Source organism: Sardina pilchardus, chromosome 10 (assembly GCF_963854185.1).
Source record: "Sardina pilchardus chromosome 10, fSarPil1.1, whole genome shotgun sequence".
NCBI lineage: Eukaryota > Metazoa > Chordata > Actinopteri > Clupeiformes > Clupeidae > Sardina > Sardina pilchardus.
Genome location: NC_085003.1, coordinates 4,314,288 through 4,333,277, shown reverse-complemented (window position 1 = coordinate 4,333,277; position 18,990 = coordinate 4,314,288). Strand labels below are relative to the sequence as shown.

Here is an 18,990-nt window from a genome sequence, read left to right as displayed (position 1 = left end):
ATGCTATTCATATTTCAGCTAATTATTGCCTCAAGTCTGAAGTTATAAAGAACGAATTTACGAGTCTCCCTGCCATCTGTTGGCAGTTTTACACTCCGAGACTTGCATCATAACCAGTGTTTGGTAGTTATTGCTGCAGGGGGCACTGTAATGTAAAATATAGAAGTCACTTCAAGTAGCCTAGACTAGGCCTTTTAGGTCTCTGGAACATGCGACATGCAACATGTGAATATCGTTGAATAACCACCGTGCTCGTGGTAGCCTAAATCTTTCACGTTTGAAACCACATTGATGAATGAAGTAAAATTTGACTTACCACGTTATAGTCTACAATGTTTGAGTGTCAACAAGCAGGGAACTACAGGGTCCGCTTGCAAAGGTGAAGTTGCCCAAATTTGATAAATGGAGGCCTGTAATATAGCCGATAGAAAACATTCGCAGTAATAGGCCCGACAAGTCTGATATGGGTCTCGGCGTAAATATGGTGCCTGATCGAGCTCTGCGTAACGATGAAGTGGTGGGACGCAGTCAGCTAATATAGCCAATTATGCCCTTCTGCAAAAATGTATGTTGTGGTCCATCGACGGTGTGATTTAATAATAATAATACAAAAAAGTCCTGCTGCTGGAGACTGCAGTAGGCTAATGGCAGCGCATGAGATTTATACTAGTGTTAAATGCATAACTTTAGTTCTCCCCAAGCCTGCCCATACTTGTGTGAAAAGACGCACGGGCCTGACGTTTGGGCCATGTGCTTTTTCAACAGTAGGCTAAATCACAATCTTTTGTTTGATAATGTACCGTAATGGCACACAAAGACCTTCGCTTTCTCATTAGGTGGAGCAGAAACGGTCAGTTGTTTAACTATGACTAGGATGTCGCACGGTGAAACTCTGCGCCTTCTCTTCGTAAAATGCATTACACGCTATTCCAAACTAAAAATACGTTCGAAGCAGGCTTAACGCAACTTGACGAACAAGCCAATTACGTTAAGACTAGGCAGCTCCACAGATGCCTGCTAGGTAGCCTAGTTATCAGTTTCCCTTCAGTGAGGGATTGAGAAAGTGACGAGTGTTGGCGCCGCGGTCACTCCTGGTCAACGTGTTGTGTAAACAATGTTAGTTTTCAATTTGGAATACACAATCTGAATCAAAATCAAATTGACCAAGTTAAAATGTCAAGTACAAATCCCAATCTGAAATCTCCAGGGGCTGTTCAAAGCATACCCTCAAAACCCACATTCTGATCGAACAATCTCTCAAAATAGCCAATCACTGAAGTGTCCTTCGACTGATTGATGTGCAATAACACCCCCTACCAACTACATTCATGCAATTTCAGACTGGACTAGACTGCCAATTCTGAGACTGCTTTATTGAGAGGAAACAAAAACAAAAAAGGCGGCATTCAACTAAAAGAGTTTTTTTTCCAGGTACACTTTAATCTTAAAATCGACAAAACACAGGAGTTGAGGCCAAATGACTGCATTTACTTCGCCTTTTCCATAAACAAACATGTTCATCCTTTGCCGTCTTTTGTTGGTTTGTGTGTAGAGCAGCTGAAGTTGTGGGGTGGTGGTGGTTGAGGTTTTAAATATAGAAAAGACAGCCATTATTACATGGAGAGTCAGGGGGAAACGGTAGGTGCATGGTGTTCTACTCGGTAAGCCCCAGCTTCTTCTTCAGGGACTCTGGCATCTCAGGGGGAGGGGGCCGGGGCAGACGGAAGTAGACCTTCACAGAGTCATAGATGAACCACTGCAGGGCAGTGAGGGTACCGATCATGATGATACGGGCCACGAGACCCTTCCACACACCTGGTTACAAAAAGGAACGAAAGCAGTCACTCCAATGCAAACTTAAGCAGTCAATCTTTCAGTTTAACGGACAAAACAAGTGTCCGCCCTCCAGTCTTGCAGCACTGATGGATTCCAGCAAGGGGTCAGTGCTGCTTTTAGACCAGAGGTGCAGGTAGACTGCTCTCACACGCCAATGACTCAAGCACCTCCAACTGTACAGCCTCAAAGCTGCTGGAAGCCCAACCTCACACAGTTACTGCAGTACCCACAGAGAGCAAGCAGCCCTGGAGAGGAGAGCTTCCCAGAGGTGGATCTAAGGAACGTGTTTGAACTCATGCATGTAGCAGGACCCTAATAGCCTTGCCGTTGCTTACATTGCTCAGGTACCAATCCAACGGCCTCTGAAATGAATTCAAAATGCTAGCTGATAAAGGAACAGAACAGATGGGGGTAAGATGTCCAGATTGCTCACCTTTCGGTCCAAGTTTTTTCAGCACCTGCACAGCGGTACTGCCTGACTCCTTATTCAGCACGGAGACCACGGAGTCAGCGGGATGGGACACAATAGCGCAGAACACACCAGCTGTACAAGGAAGAGACCATTAGCTACCACTGTGGTGGACATGTGTTGTGTAAACACTATTCAGAAGGTCAAGGAGTGGCAAATACTAAACTTAACAGTAAAATAACAGGACACTAAATTAACAGCTGAAGGTACAATGACATTTTATCTGATAACATGACCACACAAACTCACCGATGTAGCCAGCAACAAATGTGACGACCAGCTGCTCGCCCTTGGAGCACTCGTTGCGGGGCTTTGGCACCACATACTTGTAGAGCAGCTCCACAGTGCGCTCAAAGCAGGCGAATTTCATCATGGTGTATGGAATCTGTCTCATCCACAGAGGCACCACACCCTTGTAGAACCTGCCAGAGTCCAGAAAATACAAAGCCGATTAAACCATTAAAGCATGCTGTGCCAGTAATCATCAGAAATGTCAATCTAATATGAGAATTATCCATTTTCAAATATTTAACAGCACAGGTCTGTAGAACTTCAAGCCCTGAACTTTGCCTGTTATCACAGAGAAGTTGTCCGCCCTCCAGTATTGCAGCACTGATGGATTCCAGCAAGGGGTCAGTGCTGCTTTTAGACCAGAGGTGCAGGTAGACTGCTCTCACACGCCAATGACTCAAGCACCTCCAACTGTACAGCCTCAAAGCTGCTGGAAGCCCAACCTCACACAGTTACTGCAGTACCCACAGAGAGCAAGCAGCCCTGGAGAGGAGAGCTTCCCAGAGGTGGATCTAAGGAACGTGTCCAACACAGTCATGACTAACAGCTAACAGCTAACAGCAGACCTTGCAATCCGCTGGTCATGCTGACATTGCAAAGGTACTAATCCACAACAATGTACTGGAAACACACGAGGATCATCATCGCCTCTCAACTATTCCTTTGCAAATGGGACTAGCATCAACATATGCCTGTGAGTCTGGGGCCCTGAGGAAAGAATGTACTTACGCCCATATGCCCTCCTCTCCAAACATCTTGGGGGCGCACTCTCTCAGGGTGTTGGCGTAACCTGGCTTGGTCTGGATACGCACTTTGCATGCCTCCATGGGAGCCAGGGCTATGTCAGCGAAGAACTCAGCGCTGGCAGAGGCTGCCAGGTAGAGGGATGTCCTCCACAGGTAAGTATTTTCCTAATTAGGAATGAACAAGGACGAGTTACTCGATAATCTTTCAATCTCTCATCTCAGACAAGGGACCCAACATAAATCATTTGAAACTTTTTAAGCAAACTTTCCAAGACTCACCTCACCAAGAAGATCACTGTACAGGACCTTAAACACCTCATAGAAACCAAACTTGCAGAGACCCTGCATGGAGTAGCCAATGAAGGTAGGTGCCCAGCCCTTGCCAAGACCCCTAAGACCATCCTCCTTCAGTGTGACTGAGAAGCCATTGAAGATGCTCTTGTACTTGTCTGGATCCACCTAGATTGAGGAGTAAAGCAACATTGTTTTATCATGCATAACAATTTTATAATCAAATAATACTTATTATTTAACAATATTTCAGTGTGCTACATAAATGATTTCTACAAGTTAGACTGGGAGATTAGGTACAACACCACAGCACAATATCAACATGCATGACCTTTCAAAAGGCGATGTGGGTAAAAACAGAGGGGAAAACAGTGATTAACATCAACCACTTGACCCATACCAATGTGCTTCTATACCAGCGTGTAGATCAGAGACCAGTGATTATATACAGACCTGTAGACGGCACTTGACCAAGTCAAGGGGCACAACTGCTGTGTGAGTAATGCCACAGCTCAGGATACCCCCAAATCCACACAGAGCATAGTACTTTTGGGAACCAAACTCGCAGCTCACATCTGCAGGAACAGGACGAAACACCACAACAGACATGCTCATGCTCAAAAAACACAACATTTACATGCTCATGCGGTTATCTCACACCAAGTGGCAGGACACAGACCTGAATTCGACACTTGATCAAATCAAGAGGCACCACAGCTGTGTGCGTGGTTCCACAGCTCAGAATTCCACCGAAGCCACACAGGAGGAAATACTTCTGTGAGCCAAACTCACAGCTGTCTCCCTCTGAACAGAGACCAGGCGCAATCATTTGAGGCACTACATCGTGGCGCAAACAAACTGAAAGGCACCTTGGCTGACCTACCGTCCCTCCACAGCTAAATTTGTCATTTCATGCAGACCTCTTGGTTCAAATATGTAAGACTCTTACTGTTTGACAATGAAATACCTATAAAATAATCATTATTCTATATTCTATCAAAATCTACACAAAACTAAATAAATGCAGAAAAAAACGAAGACAATCATTATCAAGTCCACATTAAAATATAAAACATGTGCACAAGTAACACAATTTAAACAACTGTAATTGCACAGTGAGCAACATGGCCTTTAACTGAGCCAATGAAATTCGGCCTTATTGGCACGTCCCTGAATGCAGCTAGCGGTCATGCGTCGAGGACGCATTGAAATAAATGACATTCCTGGTTGCCAGACATTACACAACACATGACAACCGTAATGTGAAATGTAGAACGTATCCAATGGCGTGGTATCAGTGTCTTGAGTTTTCGCAGCGTCTAATATTAAAACGAATCTGTCCCGCAGAACCAACTTCGTCCTTCACTGCCCTCCATTTCCACTGAAAGCCCGGAAAGGCCTTCAGGCTCCGTCTGCGTTTGTTCATAACTTAAATAGACATAAAAAGTCACGCCAGCATTTAAGGATAAACAGCTGTTTACTCCATGTCAAGTGACAGCACTGTGTTACCACTCGCAAGATAACGTTTTCCTCTCAACATCAAACTCAGGGTAGTTAGCGTAGATATTCAGCTAGCTAACGTCAAGTGGCCATCATACGATTGCTAACGCTAGCTGTGCTGGCTAACGTGGGCTCTGAATCAAACATTAAATGTCGGCTATTTTAACCCCGTAATAAATCATATTTTACATATACCGACCAGAAACCCAACCTATCCGCATTAAAAGTTGTTCTCTCTTTTTGAAGTTGGTTTGCCAAACTAAGATAAATGCCCAATACGTTGGTTGAGATAGATAACGATAACGTGTAGGTTAAAGTTGCCGGTAACGTGATACACAATGTTAAGCTACAGCTAACACGACATTACGGTCGTAATAAAACGCAATACAAACCTAAACGGAATAAGAATACAGTCCATCTGTGCTATTTAACCTGAAGCAATACACTGGCGATGTCAGCAGTGTCTTGGCGTTGTGTTCATACCACATCTGGCTTCTAACAACAGTTTCGAGGTCGTTAGCTTTAATCGTTGTAACGATACCGTTAGCTTCTAGCGTATGTTAGAATTCTTACCCTCCACAGCTGCGGCTGCAAACCTCCGATTTTGCCCATTGACGCTTGTAGTCTGTTTGGGCTCCTCGACTTTTTGCAGCGAGAACAGTGGGGCACTGAAGGGATTCGCCCGGGCCAGTTGTGTCAAGGTGGTCGGGTACATTGTGTTCAGGCTGCTGTATTGAAGAGGAATAAAGAGGTATTAGAGGAAGATAGCTAACCCAGCTTCGCCAAAAGTTCTTTAACCACTGTTTAAAAGTTTACATTCGATAAAATATTAAGATCATAATGGTTAGCACAGTAACTTGAAACGTAGCAACTTGCTAATCTCGATGGTCGTTTCAAGGCCTAACAGTGTACGTGCAGTTTGCTAATGCTAAATATCCTCACTTGCTAACATATTAGCGACAGCTAACGTTATATTTCTGTCGCACATAAATGTGTGGATAACGAATTTACTGTGACCTAGAACAGACAATTATAATGAATTAGTTTGACATCTAATATAACATTCGACATAAAGAAAACTGCAGGCCGTTAAAAACAACAAATTTGTCCTTTTCCTCACTTTAGGAGAGCTCCTTGTAACTTGATGTCTCCGACCTTCCCAACTGCCGGCTCGTAGAGAGACCGAATCCTGTCGCAGTCTGCGTGAACAAGATGTCTCATGAAGGAAATGCCCTACGTCAGAGCAGTATCTGGCCACTCACAGTGGCGCTTTTTGGTGGTTACGAAATGATCTCTGAGGCCTAGGCAAAAAGGGTGGCAAGACCTTTTACCTTGGCAGGTCAACTTCTGTCAGCGATGTTACTGCCAAGGTAGGCTGTTGTTTCATTGCCGGGCGAATTTGCCATGTAGCCTACTTGATAATGATGTGATGCATGCCATATGACAACAAATCATTATCTCAAAAACATTAGCACTTTTCTCAGTAAGTTTTTGCCCACGTAGGCTGCCATTATTTCGGGCCTAAGCCAAATAACAGGAACCATTGATCAGAACATATTCTCTGGTTGCTAAAGGCTAGGGCCTATGCAATTTGAGAGAAAACATGACGGAAATGTCATGATAAAGGCATGAAAGATTGTCTTTAGAATTTTGTCTCATTGTTAGATACAAATAAAAGTCTCAGTACATTCATTTCTTAATGCAATTTTGAATTGAGGTTCATGGGAACTCCCTTGATTCACCTGTAAGTCCTGTCTTGTTGTAATTGATGTCAGTGTACTGTAATGTAATGTATGGTGTTAATAAACATTTATATGGACTTGACCTTCTTTTTATTTACATCACTAAAGTGCAGCCAATGTTGCTGTTCCATTGCTGGATTTCCCTGTTGACAAAATCCAGGATAATGCGGATCTTGAAAGCTTTTGTTTGATTGTGTAAAAACAACAACTCTTACAAGCAGGTTAGTGAACATCATCATGGTTAGATCCCAGTTTTACACATTATGTAATAAAGTAAGTCTTTATTTGTGAGCTATGATCACTGTACTGTTGCATGCTGCATCCAGTTTGAAATTCTGCTCCTTACATACAAGATCATATATAATAATTACTGACCTCTTGGAGAACTACACCCCTGGCCATTCACTGCAATCCTCCTTAGCAGGTCTACTTAACATACTAAATATGAACCTCAACATCAAGGGACAAAGATCGTTCTGTAAAACTGCTCTTGAGCTCAGGAATTCTCTTCTGTCACATCAGACATTGTGCATTCATTATGCACTTAAACAATAATCTAAAACCCCATCTCTTCTGGCTGGTATACTCACTGGGACTTATAGCCATAAAAATAAGTCACTTGGCTACCTACACTGCATTAGTTGATATTTTTATGTATGTGTGTATATATACTGTATACAATACCCTCCAGAATTATTGGCACCCTTGGTAAAGTTGACTAAAAATAGGTATAAAAAATAATCTTTTGGTGATTTATTGTACTCCCACAATGACAACTTTATTCTGAGAAAAAGGAAAATCTCATAAAGAAATAAATATTTAAAACGAAAAAACATTGCTCACAAGTATTGGTACCCCTGAAAAATCTTATATACAAAATTTAATAGAAGCATTTTCCTATCTAATTGCAACTTAAAATCAGAGTGTCTGTGAACTTTAAGAAGACATTCTTTTTCACTATGGTATGAAAATTAAGTCACTCAGAGGCTAAATCCTCTAATCATTTTTCAAAATAGGAAAGACAACAGAATACACTAAATTGAAATAAAAAGAAAGTGTGCTGACATTTGTAAGTCAGAGAATGTCTATGGAAACTAGGTATTTTGTTGAAAATGCCTATATTTACAGTTAAAATGATGATTAAACGGTTCTGATCATCTGGAAATGTGATAAACATGCTTGGACAAAGACCCATGGCTATTTTGCCCCCACATACTGTATGGAGGATGGTATGATTGGCAAAAAAATCCATAAGAACCACTGTTGGAGAGTTACAGACAAAGCTATCATTTTGGGGTCACCAAGTCCCCGAAAAAATCTTCAAAATGACCTCACTGCTGATAGATTATTTAGACAGCATCCCAGTCCAGTCATCTAATTAACAATGTAAATGGCAGGAGTTATTGAATGGTACCATGACATGTTTGGGAGTGTGGTCTATTGTCAGATGAAAAGAAAATTGCGCTCTTTGGCTAAAAACACTTAAGGTGTATTTGGCGCACATAGAAGAATGACTATACTAAAAAAGAATCCCATGCCTAATAAGAATTATGGTGGAGGGGCTGTGCTATTGTGGGGCTGTTTTAATTCCCAAAGGCCTTGGGAACCTAATTAAGGTGCGTGGTATCATGAACACCAAGAACAACCGTAACATTTTCAAAGGAAATCAAACTATCTCTGCCAGGGCCCTAAAAGTTGGTCATGATTGGATCATTCATCAGGTCAATGAACCAAAACAAATATGGTTACTGAACGCAAAATCAAGCTTCAGACATTGCCATTGCAGTCCTCTGATCTAAACTCCATAGACAAACAATGGGATGAGTCAAAGAGGAGAATGCACAAGTGTGGACCTAGGAATCTGGACGATCTGAGGAGGTTTTGTAAAGATGAACGGTCTTAAATCCCTTACTTTGTATTCTCAATCTTTATGGGGTGTCAGAGAATAATATTACAAGCTGTTTTATTGACAAAGGGAGGTTTAAGAAGGTATTACAATAGGGGTGCCAATAATTGTGACGTGTTTTTGTTAAAAATATTTATTTATTTATGAGATTTTCCTTTTTCTGAAAATGATTTGCTTCCTTTCAATGTTGGATTTTTCCTCATTTTGTTTCATTGAAAAATTACAATAGATCACCAGGCGATAGGACAAGATCAGCAAATGTTGTCATCTTTCTAGCCTACTCCACCTCCCCATTGGCAAGTACTGTATCTCTCACTGGACAAAGACATGGAAACTAAATGTATGATGCTGTAAGGCAAAATGAAATAAAGAACTATATGGTGAAACTATATATGACAAGCCTAATTCACTTTGTGTTGGTCCACACATTTATCACAGATTCAATATTTTTCATCATCTTTCTACTTTCTAGTAACAGAGACTCCTGAAAGGGGTCTATGCAACATTTTCAACTTAACAACATTGTGATCGTAAAATGACCTGTTTAGAATTCTCAATATGAGGATGTGGTACAGAAACATCTAAGCCATTTTAAGGCCATGAGGGGATATTTTCATGAAAACAACTTCTGAATGTATAGTTCAGCTGAATGGAGTAGATAATTAGGGCTGTAATAAACCCCTGGTTTCCGTGTTTAAAGTTGCAGTCAGCAATTGCGCATGACGTTTTTTTGTTTATATTTATATTTATATTTAAACTAAGGTGACTTAGCAGATGCTTTTGTCCAAAACAACCAACATTATATTTTTAAAGACCAAGCAAAGATAGTTTTCAGTGTATGGAACAAAACTTCAAAAAAAAATTAAATGCACAGTTTTATTGCTAAATCTATTTCATGAACAAGAGCAATCAGTATTCTATAGTACATTTCGTTCAATGTGAAACATTTAGTACACCAGGGGATTCAGAGAGATACCAGTTGACAATGTTTTAAATAAATTCAACAGTGCGGATTACAACTGTTTTATAAACAGTTGCACCATTGCAAAAAAAATGTCAAACATAAATCCCAAACATCTCATTTATTAAGGCAATTACCTGAGGAAAAAATAGCATCCACTTTTCAAATACTGCTTTTTTCTAGATCATTTAAAATGAGTATAGGAGAATGTAATATAAAATAATGTCAACTGTATTTTCGTATCCCATTCTATTGTTTTCTGTCAAACACCATCGATTTTAAGGGACACTTCACCGATTAGCATTAAGGTTTGTATCTTTAGGAAACCAGTCATGTTTTTGAATGGTCATGCTTCATTCTCTCAGTTTGCCTTGAGATGGGAGAAATACAGATTTCAATGAAACCCATGAATAGGACTTCCTGCTTTCAATGATGTAAAATGATGATTTTTACATCATTGTAAAGCGGGAAGTCCAACATTGAAATCCGTATTTCTCCCATCTCAAGGCAAACTGAGGGAATGATGCACGACCATTCAAAAACATGACTGGTTTTCTAAAGATACAAAGCTTAATGCTAATCGGTGAAGTGTCCCTTTAAGTAGGCTACCCCAAAACCCTCTCACACAAAGGGGTATGGATACATATAATAGAGACCAATTCCCTGTGAACCATGAAGTTAACTTGCGACTGAAAACAAGTGTGTGAGAAACACTAGTTATGTTTAGTTTTTATTAGGCTGACATTTACATGTGCGCACACACGCAGAAAAAATATATAACAACCTCCAACAATGGTCAATTTCAAAATTAAAACTACGATGACGCTGTTGAAGACACTGCTTGTGTAATTGCTGCATTGACTACAAAGAATGGATACATGTTTTAAAAAGTCAGTAGTTTTGCTCAAGCCCCTTACAAAAATATAAAACCAAAGACAATTCACAGCTACCAAAACAGTACAAACATGCCATCTGTTTTACACAAGATTCTTCATGTTAAGTCTTTTTGACTTGCATTCAGGTGGTAAAGTCCACGATCAGATGTTCAGTAGAAAAGCAAGAAGAAAAATGATTTGGCCAGTGCGCTCAACTGGGCTACAGGTACATGTATTTACAGTAGTACATTTTGGTTCACAGAAAATAAAAATGCTACATCACAAACAGTAAAACTCAAACAAGACATGATCAGTGCAGTCGGTTACCTATCAAACATATTACCTCCATCCTTGTGCTTTCCTTTAAACCGGTGTCTGGTTGAACTATCCAAACACAAAAGGAGAGACCTAAAACATGTTTACAAATGATCTTTGTTAATTCCTGTCAAACGTCTAGTTGGCTTACATCACGTTGTCTTTCATTTAACAGGCATTGATTTACCCCAAATGAAGACTGCTGAAATGCCCTTCTCACAAATACCTCAAGCTACATGGGGCAAGGAAAGACTTTTTCAATCAGCTGAATAAATCGGACCCATCACAACAAGTTAAATGTATGCCACATTTGAAGCCACATTAAATTGGAAGATTATCTTTTTTTTTTTTTTGGAATAGTCAAAGCACACTAGAAGATACAGCAGATTGCTGGGTAGTACTCTCCCCATATTATTTTGCACAACAGCAACCATGATGTTGAATAAGCTGCAATATTATTTGACTGTAAGGATTATTTTCAGATAATTGTGATAGTTTGTGCATTGCACGAAAATGTGTAAGTAGAATGCAATATCTGCTTTCAGTAACAAAAAAACTGTGCAGAAGCACACATTTTATTGGTTCAACACGGTCATGTCAGTGTTATGCTGACATAAAAACGCTAGACTTGTACGAGTTGACACATTCAGCACGACAGATTCAGTTTTTCAGATTACACTGTGTAAGACCTAAAAAAGAATAGCCATAAATCATAAATCATCATCATAGCCATTGGTGGCTAAAATTACAGAACATGCCTGGCAATTATTTCAGAAACAGTAACAAAGCCCCCAAAAAATTGCTTTAAAATGTAGACAGCGTAAACTTTGGTAGTATCAATTCCAGACTTCCAGATTGAGTCAATATCATTACCGTGCAAGTGCAGCTACTCTGTGCGCAGTTATTGCAACTCGGTAAGAGTGGGGAACACCCCCTAATCATTGCTGTTATTGGAGAAAAACATAAACTAATAGTAGGCTGGTATTAGAGGTGCTGTCTTTATCAGATTTTGTCTTTAATTTAAGGCCTATGAGAAAAAAAAAACAATGTTGTCAAATGTCATGATCGTCATGTTTGGTTTATGTTTATTTGGTTTGAACTAATATGACAGGTGTAATTGTGGCAGAGGCATTAGATTATTTTTTAAATAAACTTCACCATGTTGGGTCAAATTCATCAGTTGTCAACATTTAAAAATTCTACACTGAAAGCACAATATGTAAAAACTAAAAACAAATGTATGTGTAAGCCCTTAGTTAACAACAAAGGTCATGCAAAACAGGTGATCTTCAACAGCTTTCTATTTTGAAGATTACACTGAAGTGCTAAAGACATGACTTACAGTCACAAATACATAGACCAACCATGCATAATTACCTGTTTTAGAAAAAAAAAAAGCTAGGAAAACAATTCAAACCAAGTTAAATGAAAATCTGCACACATGGTTAAAAACTACTATGTCAAAGACTTCACCAACTCACTGTTGTTACCATTCAGGTGAGCTGGAGACAGCCGACTGCTGGGGAGAGACAACCCGTCAATAAGATCATGAGGGGCAGTTTGAGGTGGAGCCCATGAGTGGGTGAGGTACCGGCAGCAGTCATTCGCTGCCCTGGTCTGCTGAACTCTCGCCTCCAGTGAGCAGGGCGGGGATGCCGGTGCTGTCTACCAGGCTGCGGACGTAGTTGATGTGCTCACTGTCCACGTTCTGATAGGCGTAGTAGACGGCTGCGATCACGGTGAGGAGAACCAGCAGCCTCAGGAGCAGGGAGAGGCAGCGGCTCACACGGGAGGGGCCCTGAGAGGGGGGAGCTTCGACGGCGGCATGGGCCTGCAGGATGGAGCTGGTTTCTGTATAAGTAACATGATGCTGGAGGGGTTCTTCTCTCCAGAGGTTTAAGGGCTTCACCGGCCGTCCTGCTGCTCCATGAATTGGCCTTCGACAAGTGGCACTGAGGTGGGTGAAGCAATCATAAGTATTTATTTATTCATTTATTAGTAAGGAACTTTAATTGCTATTACTAAAGAATGTTTTGTGGAAAACAAGTCCTTTTTTTTTACCTGATTCCTGTGGGAGTGGCAGTCTGACCAGGGAACATTTCCTCTAAAACATCTTCCTTAGTCACTGACGTCTCATCTGCCGCTGATGCCTTTTCCTCCACCTGGAGGATTGAAGATTGAGAACATATACAGTTACAACCAGGGAATATTTTTCCATTCATTCAACCTATATTCATTCTCAGAACTGAATTGAGGACAGTCCTCATTTTTGATCTTTTTAAAATGATACTACTATCAATGCATTTTTTTTTTATTCTTGGCATGTATGCTGGACGTGATGTCGAGATATCATTTCAAATGATTTTCCCCTTAAAACTGAAGTCATGACACCCCTAATATTAACATTGAAATCCCTTTTTAGTCCAAGTACTGGCTTAATCCATTTGTTTTCAAAATCTTAAATTATACTGTATATACCATATGATGTATCAAAGCTAAAAAAAAATGGTCAATATGCTTACTGCATTGTTAATTTCACTTGCTTGTCTGTGATCTGTTATTCCTTTAACTCTCCCACCAATGCTCTTCTCCCAGCACTCACCAACCTCCCCTCCTTCTTTATAGCCATTGTGATGCCATTACAAAAATAGGTTTATCACTTCATGAGTCAACATGCCAGTTCAGCAGTTGTCTGAATAACTGAACTCAGAAAAGGTTTTCAAACGAGTGTTAATTATCACTACTCGCAATTACTTTAAAGGTGAACTGTGCAAGTTTTTTTTTACTTAATTTGCCTCAACTGATCAGCTTCAGAGTCATTGGAATGGTTATCTGACTTATTCCGGGTTGAATGATAGCCGCCTCGCTTCCCCCGAGCGCGGAAAAACCACACTTGCCGTGCTGGGCCGGTGGCACTGACAAATAGAAAGTCTCCAGCCTCATGATCATGCTCATGAAAAGGCAGTTTGACGGATTGAGGGGTGTTAAATATACACGCTAAAGCTGTAGGGGAAGCTCTGCAGAGAAATCTGCAAGCGTAAAACGAGAAAACAGCAAAGAAATCGCCAAACCCGCATAATTCCTCTGAAAGATCACCCCGGTCACTTCCAAACAATATATCAGATAACTTATGGTCACCTCCTGAATAGTGGACCTCAAAAGACTCCCAAGAGCGAGAGAACAAGGAACTTGCCTTATTTTGCCGTCTGCTACTGGTCCTGACTGTAACTGGAGTTTTGCCCCGGCTCCTGGCCGGCTTGCTAACAACAGGGGCTGGTTCCGGCTCTGGTGGGGAGGATTCCTCTGTAAAGCAAATCGTAGCAGGGCTTAGAGGACCATCTACAGTGGCAACAATAAGCAGTTCAATTTAGTCAATGAACATTTTTCTCAAGCCAGAGGCTTCAACCCCTGGAGAAAAGGACTGTTTAGTGAGAGATTCAAAATCAGAATAAAAAAAAGAATTGGATTCCACATCAGCAGAATCTGTCTCATAGAATGCTATACAATTAAAATGTAGGCCACTGCCAAAACTGGAATTCGGGGAAAACCGTTGTATCATCTCACCTTCCTCCTTATCACTGTAATGATCCTGCACAGAGTTTGTGTTTCCATTCTGACCGCCATCGGCCTTCAAGGTGGTAGGCTCTGGAGGACCTGATGTGGCGTTGGCAGTTCCATCTAGAACTGTCTCTAGCTTTTTCTCATACAGTCTGCGGGTTGAGGCTGAAGTGGATAAATTGCAGTCAATACATTAAAGAAAACGAAGGATGGAGTACCTAGTTAAATAAAGGTCACATTTTTATAAAGCTGTTTTCCTTCCCAGGCTGAGAATGTGTCAACCATGGTGGTGCAGCAGAGGAAGGCCAAAAGGTTTGCTAGTGATTTTGCATTTGCAAGCAACAATTCCATTAATCATTAGCTTATCTTTAAGCATGATCTTTTTTGGAATGAAGAAGTCCTTCTTCAGCTATGATATCATAACACACTAGAGAATTTTCATTAACTATACTGGCTTTAAATTATACATACGAAGTGATGTTGCTACTATTATTACTGCTGCGATAACTACGAATACAGTAAATAACATTTTGACACTTATCATTGTACATGATAAAACATTACTGTCCTCATTACAACTTGCATGCATAATATCACAGCATGGCAACTCAGGAGATTTTTCAATCAGCATGATAATATTACTCCTGAAGAGTGTTTCATCCATGAATGGAGCTGGATAAATGAGACTGATACTCACCTACGATGGGACCTGCATCAATTCCATGTTTAAGTAACTGGTCCTTCAGATCTTCATCAGAGATGACCGAAATGTCAACCTCATCTGTTTGAGGCTTGTCTGTCTTTCTAGAAGCTTTCTAGAAAAGAAAATGAGGAAATAAAATCACCATTTCCCTAGTGTTAACAACAAAACTAGCCTGCATAAGAACACACAGGTCTAATTCTGATTTCAATTGAACAACAGACATCTAGGTCTTCAAATTCTTCAGGAGACCAATTTCAGTCCATTAACCAAATATAATTTATGTAGTACTTTAAATGGTTTCAACAATACTAGTGTATACTGTGCAATAATCATGAATCAGCATGGATCTGTGTGGTGAATGGGTGAATGATTATCAAAAGGTGAAGAGATCACTAAAGGCCACCCCACACTACAAGAGATCACTAAAATATTTAGAAAAAAAACACATTTTAGAAAAATTAGCCTGGAAGCGAAAGCAATAGTGTTAAGTTATTTGTTTGTTCAGAGTGGACTATATTGATTCGCCCGCACTCAAACACTGATAGAGCTATTTAAAGAGCTCCTGTATGAAGTGCGGCTGACGACTCATAAAACTGAATAGCGCTATGGCTCTGGCGCTGACTTTGGTTATGCATAATGAGAGGCGGGATGAGTTTTGTCACAGCAAGATACTTTTTATTCATAATGTCAATGTCTTGACATTACTTGATATCGTTCATGTAACAGTTTATGGATGTTCCGCGCGCTTTGGATAAGGCAATCAATGCATTTAAGAAAAGGAAAAAAAGAAGGGGAATAAACACTGTTCTGGAGTCTGGACTGCAGAAGACATTTGGACCTGTGACTCAACGTGTAACGTTGTAATGTGTCATTACCAGTGCTTTCCGCAACTGAAAAGACGGCTCGTACCCTACTGCAGTGAGTTCATTTCGTTGCACTAATTAGAGGCTGTCTAAAATATATTTTTTTGCGACAATTGGCGTGATGACGCACAGCAGTAACGCTATGCTACACGTCTAGTCGATAGGTTACTGGTATTCTCATAAATTCTATTCGGGTGAATGTAAACTGAGCTAACAGTAAAATGTGCTAACGTTACACGCATTCATGATAACAAAGGCTAAATGACACAATGTTCGACTTCGGGTAGTACGTGATTCACCGTCTTAAACTATATTTAAAAATGCACGTTCTGTATGGACCACATACTAGTTTAAACAAATATAACGTTACTGTTACAGAACAAAAGAATAGTTATCACTATTCGCTAACGGTTAGCCATCAAAGTTGCATTCAAAGAAAAGTGGCTAACAATGCAGCTAGTTAGCAAGCTAGCAATCGCTGAAGTTAACGTTAGCTTTAACTTACCCTTCCCGAGGACCGAGTCCGATTGGCGACCACGGGAGTCGGCAGTTCATCATCACTAGAAAAAGTGTCTTGGGGAGGAGTCTTCTTGTTTAGGACCGTCAGGTTCTTCAAATATAATTGAACGTACACCTCTTTCTTCTGTTCTCCACTTGGGAGAGGGACATCATTAGCCAGCAACTCACCTTTGAGTTTCTCTTTCGTGAGAACTGACGGGTCTTCAAGGAATTCCGCCATAACCGGTTGCTCAAACGCTAACTTCCCGTGCCACCGTATGTATCACCTATGCAATTTCCGAACGTCAACTAACTACCTTGTCGAGTGCCTCAAATAACGATGTGCTAATTTAAATTCAGCAGAAATATAAGCAACCTGAAAGCTAATACTTAACTTATTAAAGCTTACCTACCATTGTCGCTAGCTAGTTAGCTAACGAGCGGTGTAACAACAACAAAAACGTGCGAACACGACTAGCAAAAAAAGCAAACTGCTACACTAAAATCTCGACTTCAGCTAACACTTTGCTCAATAAACTCGCCTAAGAACTGCATATACACGTCAGGGTTGAAGCTATTTGTGTTACTAACATTATTTTGTATGCACTAAGGTTATTTGTCTTCATAAGAAGCTATAAACTATATCGCAATCCGATCCGATCATTGCGCGCCTCAAATGTTTACATTTGAATAAAGTCGACTGTGATTGGACAGCAAAGCGAAGAAGCTGCATTACTATTGGTTGTAATGAGCAATGTCAATTATATTTCAACCATATAGAGTTTTTTCTCTCTCTTGCTGGCGCTCATTACTTGAATGGTCAGAGTTTAAGACTGAATGGAGATTCAGTATCTTGCAAACTTAGAGTTGATTTACTATAAGATAGGAAACTGCTCGTCGTTTGAAGGAAACAAGCAAATTCTTCTGTTGGTTTTATGGCGGTATGCATGCACCATAGATCAGTACATTAGCGCCATCTACCGAAACAATTTTAGTCCTTGGGGATATAGAAGTAGGCTACCAAAGGTCAACGAGGTAACGCAAGAAAAATATATTAAACTTTGGTGTTGTCCTGTGTTTTTTTTTTTTTTTATTTCAACTTCGAGTCCAATATTATTGCAAATGTGCATTCAATTATGCATATACTATAATAATCTTAGTGCATACAACATAGTGTTAGTAACACAAATAGCTTTTATCCTGACACATTATGTGCAGTTCTTAGTTTTCCCCAGCTCATCAGAATTCAATATGGGTTGATTTGACGATCCGAAAAGCTTCCTCTTGAAATTGACCCCTAACTTTTAACCTTAGCCTACACATGTGTAGGTCATGTGGTCATATGTTTGATTTCCAGGAGAGAAAAAAACGCATTGATGAAAATGTCTGTCTCTGTACCATTTGAACTGTTGTCTGATACAATAAAGACATGACATGAAAGCTACTAAGATGTTTGTCATTATTATCATTGAAATAATGCCCTATTATTTACACCAAATTATGGGCTTCATTGGATAGCCTTCTGAGGCATCTCCGACTCTCTAATGAATCACTAGGCCAAAAGATGATTTTGTTGACCTTTTGACCCCAGAACTACAATACATGAGCCTGGAAATGCAGACCAGGGATAGGCTATTTAACGCTGACACTGTGCCATTAGGACCTCTGGATATGCCACCTGCTTAGAAACTCAGAGGATTCATTGTATTATATGCATTGCATTTGAGTGAATTACTAATTAGCAAAACAGTAGCACTAGGAAGAGGACACTGGGCGACTAAACTGACTGATGAGGAAAGCTGGCTCTGTGATTGACACTGAGCTTGAGTCCCTAACATCAGTGGTGGAGAAAAAGACCCTAACCAGGCTGCTGTCAAGCATGGACAAAGACTTCCGGGTAAGACAGCACATTCACCAGACAGACAAGCATGTTCAGTGGCAGACTCCTGTCACAGTCATGCCCAACAGACAGGTTGAGGAGGTCCTTTGTTCCTCGGGCCATACAGCTGTTCAACTCCTGACGGAAGTGGAAGGGTGAAACTGACTATTGCTATTGGGCATGAGTCTACCTCTCTCTCTGCCCTTACCATATCATGCCAAAGTACACTCAGACTCAATATCAACCTCTGCGTACAAACCTTTTTTAAAAATCTTTTTTATACAGTATCTTTTACATCCTAACTTCTGAGTTTTTTTCGTAGGCCTATTTATTTTTTAGCTTTAGTATTTGTTTAACAAGTATTATTAATGTGTAGTTAATTTCTATTCATGTCTACAGCACAGTTCACTTTTTGTACTACCTCCATGACACACTCTACCTCACTGCATAACTTCAAATACTGCCTGGAATCTGAAATCTGGTGGATATACTGGCATCTCAATTGTATCTCCACTGAATTTCTACCCTTATAGTGTGAGTGTATCTTGTTTTCTGTG

The 18,990-nt window shown here is 40.4% G+C and overlaps 2 protein-coding genes, 1 long non-coding RNA gene and 2 other non-coding genes across 7 annotated transcripts; 1 reads left to right on the top strand and 4 right to left on the bottom strand.

Annotated features, from left to right (window-relative positions):
- Positions 1 to 1,419: 1,419 nt before the first annotated feature.
- slc25a3b (solute carrier family 25 member 3b) lies at positions 1,420 to 6,407 on the bottom strand. Of its 2 annotated transcripts, none has more exons than XM_062547743.1 (8): positions 6,254 to 6,407; positions 5,707 to 5,861; positions 4,313 to 4,437; positions 3,622 to 3,801; positions 3,326 to 3,507; positions 2,555 to 2,727; positions 2,270 to 2,380; positions 1,420 to 1,815 (listed from the first exon to the last, which is right to left on the bottom strand). In XM_062547743.1, the coding sequence occupies exons 1-8, from the start codon at positions 6,352 to 6,354 to the stop codon at positions 1,655 to 1,657; spliced, it is 1,188 nt and encodes a 395-aa protein (XP_062403727.1). In that variant the 5' UTR covers positions 6,355 to 6,407; the 3' UTR covers positions 1,420 to 1,654. The 2 variants fall into 2 exon arrangements, with proteins under 2 accessions (XP_062403727.1, XP_062403728.1); XM_062547744.1 differs by lacking the exon at positions 4,313 to 4,437 and adding an exon at positions 4,087 to 4,208.
- Positions 1,894 to 2,124, bottom strand: LOC134094813 (small nucleolar RNA SNORA53). Its single transcript, XR_009940530.1, has one exon. It is a non-coding gene; the product is annotated as a small nucleolar RNA SNORA53 (small nucleolar RNA).
- LOC134094814 (small nucleolar RNA SNORA53) lies at positions 2,892 to 3,122 on the bottom strand. The gene has a single exon (XR_009940531.1). It is a non-coding gene; the product is annotated as a small nucleolar RNA SNORA53 (small nucleolar RNA).
- LOC134094274 (uncharacterized) lies at positions 6,341 to 9,170 on the top strand. Its single transcript, XR_009940438.1, has 3 exons — positions 6,341 to 6,503; positions 6,984 to 7,096; positions 9,011 to 9,170. It is a non-coding gene; the product is annotated as an uncharacterized LOC134094274 (long non-coding RNA).
- Positions 9,171 to 9,643: 473 nt separating this feature from the next.
- Positions 9,644 to 17,582, bottom strand: tmpob (thymopoietin b). Of its 2 annotated transcripts, XM_062547746.1 has the most exons (7): positions 16,744 to 17,582; positions 16,562 to 16,629; positions 15,188 to 15,305; positions 14,497 to 14,655; positions 14,126 to 14,235; positions 12,994 to 13,094; positions 9,644 to 12,884 (listed from the first exon to the last, which is right to left on the bottom strand). In XM_062547746.1, the coding sequence occupies exons 1-7, from the start codon at positions 16,793 to 16,795 to the stop codon at positions 12,533 to 12,535; spliced, it is 960 nt and encodes a 319-aa protein (XP_062403730.1). In that variant the 5' UTR covers positions 16,796 to 17,582; the 3' UTR covers positions 9,644 to 12,532. The 2 variants fall into 2 exon arrangements, with proteins under 2 accessions (XP_062403730.1, XP_062403729.1); XM_062547745.1 differs by having other exon boundaries at positions 16,562 to 17,577.
- Between the last annotated feature and the right edge of the window lie 1,408 nt (positions 17,583 to 18,990).

Bases quoted from the DNA above. Each gene is read 5' to 3' on its own strand.
- slc25a3b (XM_062547743.1), bottom strand. From the start codon at position 6,354: ATGAGACATCTTGTTCACGCAGACTGCGACAGGATTCGGTCTCTCTAC. The intron at 3,802-4,312 runs GTCTGTGTCCTG...TCCTCAATCTAG, and splicing joins TGATCAAGTGTCGAATTCAG to GTGGATCCAGACAAGTACAA. The intron at 2,728-3,325 runs GTAAGTACATTC...GGACTCTGGCAG, and splicing joins GGAGAGGAGGGCATATGGGC to GTTCTACAAGGGTGTGGTGC.
- tmpob (XM_062547745.1), bottom strand. From the start codon at position 16,795: ATGGCGGAATTCCTTGAAGACCCGTCAGTTCTCACGAAAGAGAAACTC. The intron at 15,306-16,561 runs GTAAGTTAAAGC...TTTCTTTTCTAG, and splicing joins GGACTCGGTCCTCGGGAAGG to AAAGCTTCTAGAAAGACAGA. The intron at 14,236-14,496 runs GTGAGATGATAC...TTTGCTTTACAG, and splicing joins TTACAGTGATAAGGAGGAAG to AGGAATCCTCCCCACCAGAG.